The 13,258-nt window shown below is 39.0% G+C and overlaps 1 protein-coding gene across 2 annotated transcripts in view; it reads right to left on the reverse strand.

Moving 5' to 3' along the window:
- LOC106091536 (E3 ubiquitin-protein ligase RNF113A) overlaps positions 1 to 13,258 on the reverse strand; it is a 274,959-nt gene that overhangs the window by 249,302 nt on the left and 12,399 nt on the right. For both annotated transcript variants that reach the window (XM_059362813.1, XM_059362812.1), the window contains exon 4: positions 1,514 to 1,609. In XM_059362813.1, coding sequence (XP_059218796.1) covers positions 1,578 to 1,609 — 32 coding nt within the window. In that variant the 3' untranslated portion in view covers positions 1,514 to 1,577. The remainder of the gene's footprint in view (positions 1 to 1,513; positions 1,610 to 13,258) is intronic.

Raw genomic sequence — 13,258 nt, forward strand, 5'->3', positions numbered from 1 at the left:
AGCCACATTTATTGTCCGATTTTGCTGAAATTCGCGACAGTAAGTTGTGTTAGGCCCTTCGAAAGGCCTATTCAATTTGGCCCAGATCGGTCCAGATTTGGATATAGCTGCCATGCAGAACGATCTCTCTATTTAAGGTCTGGGGTCCATAAAAGGCGCATTTATTGTTCGATTTCGCCGAAATTTGGGACAGTTAGTTGTGTTAGGCCTATCGACATTATTCTTCAATTTGGTCTAGATCGGTCCAGATTTGGATATAGCTGCCATATAGACCAATCTCTCGATATAAGGTTTTCGACCCATAAATGGCGCATTTATTGTTCGATTTCGCCTTAATTTGGGACAGTGAGTTGTGTTAGGCCTCTCGACGCCTTTCTGCGATTTGACCCAGATCGGTCCAGAATTGGATATATCTGCCATATAGACCCATCTCTCGATTTAAGGTCTTGGGTCCATAAAAGGAGCATTTGTTGTCCGATGTCACAGAAATATGGGACAGTGAGTTGCGTTAGGCCCATCGATATTATTCTTCAATTTGGTCTAGATCGGTCCAGATTTGGATATAGCTGTCATATAGACCGATCTCTCGATATAAGATTTTAAAAGGCGCATTTATTGTCCAATGTCACCTTAATTTGGGACAGTGAGTTGTGTTAGGCCTCTCGACGTCTTTCTTTAATTTGGCCCAGATCGGTCCAGAATTGGATATATCTGCCATATAGAGCCATCTCTCGAATTATGGTCTTGGGCCCATAAATGGCGCATTTATTGTTCGATTTCGCCGAAATTTGAAAAAGCGGGTTGTGTTGTGTTAGGCTCTTCGACTTCCCTCTTCGATTTGGCTCAGATCGGTTCAGATTTGGATATATCTGTCATATAGACCGATCTCTCGATTTAAAGTCTTGTCATTTATAATCCGATTTCGCTGAAATTTGACACATTTAGTCATGTTAGTGTCGTATATGGTTCAGATCGGTCTTTATTTGGATAGGGCTACCAAAAGACATACATTTTGTTCTACAAAATTGAATAATGACTTGTACTTATTAGAACACTTAATATCCATGCCGAATTTGGTTTAAATCGCAGGTGGTGGGTATCCAAAGTTCGCCCCAGCCGAACTTAACTCCTTTCTACTTGTTTTAAATCATTCTACTTTTCGAAAGTATGTGTGTATATGGATATTGCATTAAAAGAAATAAACAAAAATTCAATTTGTTTCTATCAAATGCCTGTAAATCATTGCGTCTTCAAGTCTGTCTAAAAAATATGGTGTTGTCTCTTGTCTTTGCTCTTTGTGATTTGATTATTTGATTATTTTTATTTACTGCTTATTATCCACTTAGTGCTCAGCAATTCCTTTTCTTTTTCCATTATATTGACGAGAGAATGAGAGCGTCATCAATAACAAAACAACAGTCTTCACTGAAGTTTAAATCAAAGACATTTCGGTGGATTTATCTCTCCCCCTCTCTTTCACACACACACACACTTTAAATCCTCACACACTTACCAGCGAAACTGCAATAACGAAGTGAAGACAGAACGCAGCTGTTCACAACAGACACTCAAATCAATTAAGCGCAAAGGTGTAAAGCTCTGTAAAATCCTGAAACGAGCAAACAAAAACGCATATAGTTGCGAATAAAGAAAGGGAAAGTGATTTTTAATGCACAGAAATAGGTCATCGGAATTTTCTACTTGGCTCACATTTTTTTGAATTAACCTATTCAATGATTAGAATGATATTACAACAAATGATTTATTGAATTTGCAGCTTTTGTATTAAAATAAAATCGGGGTAGTTGAATGATAACTGAATGGAGTTGATATCTTAAGGTAAATGGAAAATAAAAGGGCAATAAAAAGTAAAACTGCGCTGAGGGAAAATGATGTCCAGGAAAAATGGTGAAAGGACACCTGTCAGTCCTGGAGTGCTAAAGGCAAAGACAGTGAGAAGGTCCACAAGTAAGCGGTAGACGAGGCAGATGATGACCTATAGGAGATATGGGGCTTAGAGGTTAGGTTAGGTTCAAAAGAGGGTGCAGATATTAATCCACCTCATGACACTATGGACATACATCTAAGCCAGTAATCGACTTGTAGTTCGCTCTAAAAACTATAAAGTAACCTCTAAAATGAAAATTTTAAGTTATGAATTCCTTGCTACTAAAAAAATCCTTAATTGTTTTCAATACCGCGCCCCTAAGTTGGTTCATGTCTGGTATTGTGTCTTCACCTAAGTGCCGGTATCTGTTAGACGCGAAAGCCGGGCAATGATAAAGGAAATCCTCCAACGTCTCATCATCTTCCCCCCATGCCCTACACACGCCATCACTTGCCGCACCGATTTTACATAAGTGAGCTCGTAGTCCTAAGTGTCCCGTTATGATACCAATAGCTATACTGAACTTCTTCGTGATTCCTTTCAGTAATAGCCTTGTCTACTCGGCGAAAATCCCCTCTTAAGATTTTCGCCGTCCTAACGACCGTTTTGTTGTTCCACAATGTTGCATGCGCATTTGTCGCCCACTCCCTTAACTCGGACTGCGTCGACCCGAAAGGCTTCGGGTTAACCAAGTTTATTGACGGCAGTCTTCTGGCCTTCACCATCAAATCGTCTGCCCTTTCATTTCCCCTTACTCCGTTATGGCCCGGCACCCAAACGTTGCGGATTTTGGCATCCTCAGAGCAGGCGTTAATCTCCTTTTTACAATACAAGACTGTTCGTGACCTTACCGTCCTCATTGTTATTGCCCTTATGGCAATTTTACTGTCGGTAAAGATGTTCACACTCGATGTCCTCGCGTTAGCACCACACCACTTCACGCTTTCCGTGATCGGCCAAATCTCCGCCTGCAGGACCGTTTTATGGTCAGGCAGTCTTAAACAAAGCTCAGTCTCTGGATTCCCAATGTAGACCACCAGGCCTATTCTGTCCTCTAGCTTTGATCCATCCATGTAACATGATTTTCCAGATGGCAGTAGTAGGGTTCCGTCAATCAAAGACTGTGCCGATGGCAGAAGTGCCTTCCACTCAACTGCAAGGTTCATCCCAGGTATCCGATCGGAAACCTCTTCCTTTCCTTCCAGGTTTCCTATCGTCGCCTCGATTATACCACGATGGTATGAACTGTTCCCATCCTCAATCCATTCTCCCATCACCTTAAGTCTCATAGCCGTAGTGGCTGCCTCACACTTAATCTGTATGGCAATGGGTCGGATATCTAGAATAGTCTCCAGTGCCCCAATGGGTGTGGTCCTCATTTCTCCACCTATGGTAGGACAACATGTTCTCTGAACCTGTTGTATGGTCCTTATGTTGCACTTTTTCTCCATAGCAGTCCACCAAACTACTGAAGCATAAGTAAGTATTGGTCTAAACACGCTTCTGTAGAGCCAGTGGACTATTTTCGGATTCAGGTCCCATTTCGAGCCTACGGCCCGTCAACATAATGTTCAACATCTGTGAGCCTTCTCAGTACGATCCTGAATGTGACACTTTCAATTCAGTTTCCTGTCCAAGATTATTGAGGATTTGCTCTGCCGCTATACCCCGCTGGCATATCTTGAAACGTGATGGCATTAAAGTCAAGTAGTCTCCAGAGGATTAAAGTCTCTAGAACCTGGCGATAATGGTCAGACGGTAGGCCAATATCGACGGACCTGTAAATTTAGTTATTAACTGGATCACAACTACCAACTGGGGGCCACGGTAGCGCAGAGGTTAGCATGTCCGCCTAAGATGCTGAACACCTGGGTTTGAATCCTGGCGAGAACATCAGAAACAAATTTTCAGCGGTGATTTTCCCTTCCTAATGCTGGCGACATTTGCGAGGCACTAAGCCAGCGGGCCGAATCTTGGGAACACACCACCATGGATTCTGCTAAAATGTTATACAAACTAAATTTAGTGGAAGTGCATAATTTTATTCTACATACCAAACTTCTGTCAAACCAGCAAAAAATAAAGCTTCTAGGAACCGAACAAGGATGATCGAGAGACCGTTTTATATGGGAGCTATATCAGGTTATAGACTGATTTAGACCGTTCTTGGCGCAGTTGTTGGAAGTCGTAACAGAATACCGTATGCAAAATTTCAGCCAAATCGGCTTTGCGGCTTTCAGGGGCTCAAGAAGTCAAATCGGGAGATCGGTTTATATGGGAGCTATATCAGGTTATAGACCGATTTGAGCCGTGCTTAGCACTATTGTTGGATGTCATAACAAAACACTATGGGCCAAATTATAGATAAATTGGCCAAAATTGCGGGTTGTAAGGGCTCAAGAAGTCAAGTCGGGAGATCCGTTGATATGGGAGCTATATCAGTTTATAGACCGATTTGAACCGTATCTGGTACAGTTGTTGAAAGTCATAACGGAACACCACGTTCAAAATTTCAGCCAAATCGGATGAAAATTGCGGCTTCCAGAGGCTCAAGAAGTCCAATCGGGAGATCGGTTTATACGGGAGCTAAATCAGGTTCTTGGCCGATTTTGACCGTACTTGTCACAGATGTCGGAAGTCGTAACAGAACACTATGTGCAATATTGTAGCTAAATTGCTGATTGTAAGGGCTCAAGAAGTGAAATCGGGAGATTGGTTTATATGGGAGCTATATCAGGTTATATACCGTGTCGGGGCGTACTTGGCACTGTTGTTGGACGTCATAACAGAACACTATCTGCAAAATGTCCATCAAATCGGACGAAATTTGTGGCTTCCAGGAGCTCAAGAAGTCAAATCGGGAGATCGGTTTATTAGGGAGCTATATCCAAATCTGAACCGACTTGGCCCATTTGCAATCCCCAATGACCTACATCAATATAAAGCATCTGTGCAAAATTTCAAGCGACTAGCTTTACGCGTTGGGCCGATATCGTGATTTCACAGACGGACGGACGAACGGACATGGCTAGATCGAATCGAAATGTCGAGACGATCTAGAGTATATATACTTTTGGGGTCGCAGATCGTTATTTTGAGGTGTTACCAACGGAATGACTAGGTTAGTTTACCCCCATCCTATGGTGGTGGGTATAAAAATAGTATGTTAGCCATGTAAAACTTTTCCCAAAAAGAGGTGTCTCACTGCGGCACACCGATTGGATTCAGCTATTAAAAGCAGGTCCCTTATCATTGTGACTAAACTTAAATCGGGCAGCAATCATTGATATGTGAGAAGTTTGCACTTTTTCCTTAATCAAATGTTCATGGACAAGTTTGCATTGCAACTACCAATCGGCGGTGTGTACATGGTGTACAGTTCCCCACCCCCAATATTGCCAGCACTGGCCTTGCATTATTGGAGTAGAGGTATTGCGTTGTGTATATTGCCGCCTGGCAGAAGTCGGAGGGGTCACATAGTTCGACGACGACGACGCATGTGACCCACTGCTGTCTATATTAGCACAACAACTTGCAACATAATCAGTGTACCGATTGCACCCCACCAACACCAACCGATGATGAAGGCTGTTCTGGCAAATTTAACAAAACCATCTCTGTTGTGTACCCATGCCTATTTTTAACAACGAGTATTGATGATAAGATATAAGCGGCAATCTTATTTTGCTCCCTTAATAAAGCCAACACAAATCTTCTTTGTTTTAAAAAGACGACATTTAGATTGGATTATCAAATAGTGTGGCCCTTGCTGTGTATTTCATCATTCCAATGCAACTTATAGATATTACCAAACTCTGCATCTGCAGCTCTGTGGTATATGTTTTAATATTGTCATCCGTTTTCTCTTTGATGGCTACACTTTTGAATTATAACTCTGGGCAGATGTCAAAACCGATGAATATGAGTGCAGCAAAGAGTCTTGTTTTGGTCGTTAAAGAAAAAGCATTTCAACCGAGCTCTGCTATACTATTTTTATACCCTACACTACCACTGTGGTACAGGGTATTATAAGTTTGTACATTTGTTTGCAACGCTAAGAAGGAGAAGAGCTAGACCCATTGATAAATATACCGATCGACTCAGAATCACTTTCTGATTCGATTTAGCCATGTCCGTCTGTCCGTCCGTCCGTCTGTGAGTCGATGTATTCTTGTAGTCAAAGTGCAGATCGTATTTGTTGTCCAATCATCACGAAATTTTGCACATATCGCTTTTTTGGCCCAAGGACGGACGCTATTGGTATCACCCGATTTGCATTTAAATCGCCTAGTAACTACAATTTTCAACCGATCTGCACAAAATTTGGCATGGATTGTTTTGTTACTGATCCTAACATATATATATGTTGCCCGAATTTATAATTGTAGGGTAGGTGTAGGGTATTATATAATCGGCTCCGCCCGACTTTTGTCTTTCCTTACTGGTTCTTTATTATAAACACACAGTACAATTTGATATTTAAATTAATAAACATTTCGAATTTAAACCTTTATCCCACTCCTCCATCCTTTGAATGTATTTAATATCAAAAATACTTTAGGATCCGCTTAAGTCATAGCCCTTCATAATTTTCCCATATTCCAATTGCATACCACTTTTCACTTTAAATAGATATTTAATATGCTGCTATAATGTCTTGGCACTGCCATCTCCCATGACTAATACAGTAAAAATGCCATATTATTTAATGGACCTTGAAAAGATTAATTGCCTAAGTTTATGGTCAAGTAAGAAATACAATTTGTAACAATTTTATTGCAGATCCCTTTATTAACTTTTTATACGTCCTGACAACATCATTTTTAAAGAGCTTTTGTCAGAGGGTTCGGCGCTATTCAACTCGAGGGGCCGTCTTGATGCTATTGCTACTGTGCTAGCATCACGTATTAGCTTACAAAGGATTTGGTTAATAATAAGTTTTATAGTTTCTAAGCATTTGTTTATGGGGTGTTGGTTTGGTTTATTACCCACCACGCAACACGTTTAGTCGCACTTTGTCATTTGACCACCTGTGCGCATACTTAATTTAATGGGTCACGTACAGCGTTGCGTATACGTTATGTGGCAGCATAACCACATTCGTTTGCTCGTTCGTTCGTTCGTTTATTCATTCCCTTGTGCTACAAAACAATTGGCCCCCATATGAATGTGCTACAATACACACACACACACACATATGTTTGTATGTATTTTTGTGCATGTGAGTTTTAGTTTTTATGCAGCTATAGTAATGTAAAATAACCCCTAAAGTCACCATCATCATCCATCACATTGAACTTATGTGCGAAGATATTAGTGAAGGATAGTACATTTTTGTATAGTTAATTTGGTGTAAATTGTTTTTAATTTTAATGAAACTCCTCTTTTCGTATTAAAATGTTTTATATTTATTTTACTAATTACAAGGAGTTTAGAGACACTAGGTGAAATTATGAAAAATTTTAAATTCAGAGAGACGGACGAATAAAAACAAAAATGTTCAGAAGGTTTTATAACACTCAGTCGTAGCAAATTCGAAGAAGAGATGTAAGATTGCCGAGTACTTGAGGCGGGAGATTAATTTGGGTCGAATGTTTAGAGGCTTAAAATTGCGCTCTATTCCAAATTTCAGCGAAATCGGATAAAAAATAAACCTTTTATGGCCTTCAGACCCCTTATCGGAAGATCGGTCTATCTGAATATAGTTCGATCTGCACCATATTAGGGTCGGATGTTGGGAGGCGTAAAACTACTCACTGTTTCAAATTTCAGCGAAATCGGTTAAAAAATAAAGCTTTTATGGGCTTTAGATCCTTTACCTGAGGATCGGGCTTTATGGCAGTTATATCTAAATATAGTCCGATCTACACAATATTTGGGTTGAATGTCTAGAGGCTTATAACTGCGCTCTATTCCAAATTTCAACGAAATCGGATAAAAAACAAGTAAAAGCGTGCTAAGTTCGGCCGGGCCGAATCTTATATACCCTCCACCATGGATCGCATTTGCCGAGTTCTTTTGGCGGCATCTCTTCTTAGGCAAAAAAGGATATAAGAAAAGATTTGCTCTGCTATTAGAGCGATATCAAGATGTGGTCCGGTTTGGACCGCAATTAAATTATATGTTGGAGACCTGTGTAAAATTTCAGCCAATTCGAATAAGATTGCGCCCATTGGGGGCTCAAGAAGTAAAATAGAGAGAACGATTTATATGGGAGCTGTAACGGGCTATAGACCGATTCAGACCATAATAAACACGTTTGTTGATGGTCATGAGAGGATCCGTCGTACAAAATTTCAGGCATATCGGATAATAATTGCGCCCTCTAGAGGGTCAAGAAGTCAAGACCCAAGATCGGTTTATATGACAGCTATATCAGGTTATGAACCGATTTGAACCATACTTGGCACATTTGTTGGATGTCATAACAAAACACGTCGTACAAAATTTCATTCCAATCGGATAAGAATTGCGCACTCTAGAGGCTCAAGAAGTCAAGACCCAATATCGGTTTATATGGCAGCTATATCAGGTTATGGACCGATTTGAACTATACTTGGCACAGTTGTTGGATATCATAACAAAACACGTCGTGCAAAATTTCATTCCAATCGGAGAAGAATTGCGCACTCTAGAGGCTCAAGAAGTCAAGACCCAATATCGGTTTATATGGCAGCTATATCAGGTTATGGACCGATTTGAACCATACTTGGCACAATTGTTGGATATCATAAGAAAACACGTCGTGCAAAATTTCATTCCAATCGGATAAGAATTGCGCACTCTAGAGGCTCAAGAACTCAAGACCCAAGATCGGTTTATATGGCAGCTATATCAAAACATGGACCGATATGGCCCATTTGCAATACCAACCGACCGACCTACACTAATAAGAAGTATTTGTGCAAAATTTCAAGCGGCTAGCTTTACTCCTTCGGAAGTTAGCGTGCTTTCGACAGACAGACGGACGGACGGACTGACAGACGGACGGACATGGCTAGATCGACATAAAATTTCGCGACGATCAAAAATATATATACTTTATGGGGTCTCAGACGAATATTTCGAGTAGTTACAAACGTAATGACGAAATTAGTATACCCGCCATCTTATGGTGGAGGGTATAATAAAGCTTTTATGGCCTTCAGACCCTTTATCTGGAGATCGGTCTATATGACAGCTATATCTAAATATAGTCCGATCTGTACCATATTCGAGCCGAATGTTGAAAGGCTTAAAACTGCGCTCTATTCCAAATTTCATCGAAATTGGATAAAAAATAAATCTTTTATGGCTTTCAGACCCCTTATCGGGAGATCGGCCCATATGGCAGCTATATCTAAATATACTCCGATCTGAATCATATTTACGTCAGATGTCGGGAGGCTTAAAATAACCCACTGTTGTAAATTTCATCGAAATCGGGTAAAAAATAAAGCTTTTATGGGCTTCAGACCCTTTATCGGGAGATCGGTCTATATGGTAGGTATATCTAAATATAGTCCGATTTGAACCATATTTGAGTCAGCTGTCGGGAGGCCTTAAACTACTCACTGTTTCAAATTTCAGCAAAATCGGATAAAAGTTTTTATGGGCATTAGACACTTTATCGGGAAATCGGTCTATATAGCAGCTATATCCAAATATGGTCCGATTTGGCCCGTTCAAGAACTTAACCAGCGTGCATCAAAAGGACGTATTTGTGCCAAATTTCAGCTCAATATCTCAATTTTTGAAGGGTCTAGAGTGATTACAACAGACGGAAGGACAGACGGACGGACATCGTTAAATCGTCTTAGAATTTTACGACGATTCGATATATGTATATATATATATATATATATATATATATATATATATATATATATAAATATATATATATATATATATATATATATATATATATATATATATATATATATATATATATATATATACATATATATATATATATATATATATATATATATATATATATATATATATATATATACATATATATATATATATATACTTTGTAGGGTCGGAAATTGATATTTCGATGTGTTGCAAACAGAATGACAAAATAAATATACCCCCTATCCTACGGTGGTGGGTATAATTATTCGAATCAGCAAATGATGCCTAACACTTAGTTGAAGCCTTAACGTCTTCTTAGCTTTGCAAATAGTTGCGCAAAGTTGTATTATATCCAATAAGTTTGATCGATTATGAATTGATGTCTTAAAGAATTTCCAATCATTCAACCTTTTCAGACCCAGCCGTAAAAACTTGTGATGTGGAAATTTGTAACTAAAAAATTTTAATAAGTATTTTCATCAGGTAACTCGTTCTTTTCGTATTTTTATACCCTACACCTTTAGATTGCTTTGCTTCGGACGAAATGATCGGTGGTCTCCCCAGCACAACGTTTGTGTCTTTTTATTATTCATAGATATACCTAAATTCTCTTTATAATTGTCATTTTGGTCCCACTAGTGTAGGGGAAACTACAAAGTCCACCGTAAAAACGCCCCTTCTCCGGGACTCTAGATCTGTCGCTCCAGTGAAAACAGACACAAGTCTTATTTTATTGTATACAACTATTATGGGTATTCTTGAGTGGCTGTATAAATTTTTTCGCGAAAATAGATTCCTATAACGAGGCTAAGTTATTCATGCGGAGGGAAAAATTAAGAATACGTCCTGTCCGTCCCCGCCACCGGTTCAAACCAGAGGTCCCCAATCAAATGCAAATTTGCTCATGAACATTTCCATTGAGGAACAGGGCAAAATTTTCACATATCAATGAGTGCTGTTCAATTCAAGTTTAAGCTCAATGATAAGGGACCTCCATGTTAAGGTAGTGAGCTAAAATGTGCCACGATTTCACATGTAAAATGATAAAAAGATAGGTTGGGCAGCCCATCACCGTTTGAAAAAACGAAGAAGAAAGAGAAAAGAAACTGCCCTCCATGTTGACGGCCCTTGCAAATGTTCTTTGGACCATGATTTGCGTAAATGCACCTGGTATGGGCATGTTTTTCGGCATAGAGACGAAGCCTATTGAAATTCGAAAAAATCGGTTCAGATTTGGATATAGCTTCCATATATATCTTCAACCGATTTGCAGTAATAATGCAATAAAATGGTCATTTGTTAACCGATTCTCTCGAAATTTGGCAGGAAGGATTTTCTTATGACACTCAAGATTACTGATGAATTTTATAGAAATCGGTTCAGATTTGGATATAGCTCCCATATAAATGTTCGTCCATTTTGCAGTTATAATGCAATAAAATTGTCATTTGTTAACCGATTCTCTCGAATTTCGACAGGAAGGATTTTCTTATGACTCTCGATGTTACTGGTGATTTTCATAAAATTCGGTTCAGATTTGGATATAGCTCCCATATAAAATGTTCGTCCGATTTGAAGTAATACAGCAATTAAATGGTTATTTGTTAGCCGATTCTCTTGAAATTTGGTAGGAAGGATTTTCTTGCGACACTCAGTATTACTGGTTAATTTCATTAAAATCGGTTCAGATTTGGATATAGCTCCCATATATATGTTCGTCCGATTTGAAGTAATACAGCAATAAAATGATCATTTGCTAACCGAATCTCTCGAAATTTGGCAGGAAGGATTTTCTTATGACTCTCGATATTACTGGTTAATTTCAAAGAAATCGGTTCAGATTTATATATAGCTGCCATATATGTATATCGCCCGATTTTCATTTTTAGATCAACTGCAAGCGCATTTCTGAACAATTTTGCCAAAATTTTGCACAATGCCCTCGATGTCTACCACAATATCTAAGATGTTTGGTCAACATCGGTTCAGATTTAGATGTGGCTCCCATATATATGTTCGTCAGATTTTGGGTAATTTTCAATAATGTTGTCATTTGTCAACCGTATTCATTACTGTGTGAACATATTTGTTCGAAACTTGATACCGATTGTTTAATAACCCATCTGAAAAAATCCGCCGAGGTCCATCAAAATTGGTTCAGAATTAGATATAGCTCCCTCTTTGTGTTTATAGGGTAGGTGTAGGGTATTATAAAGTCAGCACCGCCCGACTTTTGACTTTCCTTACTGGTTTAAAAATGGTTCAGCTATAGAAACAAGTTTGCCTTTTAGGCCTTCTCTTGCTCTTGTGATATCACTATCACATAGAAACAGTCTGAGCAAATGTAATTGAAGACTGTCACTGCTCTTCTGTGTCTCTCTTTCTCCATCTCCCTCTTTCTAAGTTTCCTCCATTACCATTTTCCATATTTCCACAAATATTTATCCTCCTGTCAAAACCTGAACACAAAGTTTTGCTAATAGGAAATTCCCATGTTTTAATTCTTGGTTTGATTTCCTTTGTTCCATGTTTTCTAGCGTGTGGTTTGAGCTTGTCGCCATCTTTGGTTATTTATTATTTAGCACTTTCTCTAACAATTTCCGCTAAACCTTTTTCTATACAGCAAATCGACCATATTTAGAACAACAATGTAGGAAACACCAAAAAACAGTGGAACAAAAACAAATCAAACAAGAGCTTCCCATTGTCTTGTTTAGGTTTTGTGCTTGTTTAGGCAACACATAAAACCAAGCCTAAACGCTAGGGTTTTGTTACGGCTCGAATGAGTGTGGCAAGTATTGGCTATGAGCCAAAATTAAAGAAAAAAGTGAACTGCAAAAAACACCGTTGCCCCCGCCATTCCACTTTCACATGCAATGAAGGCACTAGAGTAGCATACAATGGCGAAAAATTGCTTGGTAACTTTGTAACTTAAATGACTAACGAAATTGTCGCCCTGCTCTGCTGTGGTTGTTCTCATATAAATACACTGCTACCGTTGTTGTTGTTATTTGATAGTAGCAACATTTGCCTTATTGTTATTTGTTGTTGTAGACTATTTCGTCTGAGTGTGAGTGTGTGTGTGTGTATGGCTGTGTTCTAAGCTGTTGACAATTTTGTTATATATTTGTTTTGTTTCATTGCTGTTGCTGTTGCTGCTGCTGCTGCTTTTGCTGTTGTAGTGGTAATGGTGACAGCGGTGTTGGTGGTTGTATCTCTTGTCCGTTATAACAATATTTACATGCATAATCATGTTCTTTCTTGACCCGATTTGTTAACATTGTTAGTGACAAGAAGTGAAGTGCAGCTTTTTGTTTATTTTGTCTATTTCCTGTTTTGTCTTTGCCCCTTCCAAAGCTTCAAGTTCACGTTTGTGTGAGTGAGTAGGTGAGAGACACCATGTGTATGTGAGTATGTATGTATTTTGAACACAATTTTTAACACATTATTTAAATTAAGTAACTTGCCCACAACTGCACGGAGAGAAAGAGAGAGAGGGTGTAAACAGAGAAACGAGGTGATAAGTGCTTT

The sequence above is a fragment of the Stomoxys calcitrans genome, chromosome 2, assembly GCF_963082655.1.
Source record: "Stomoxys calcitrans chromosome 2, idStoCalc2.1, whole genome shotgun sequence".
Lineage (NCBI taxonomy): Eukaryota > Metazoa > Arthropoda > Insecta > Diptera > Muscidae > Stomoxys > Stomoxys calcitrans.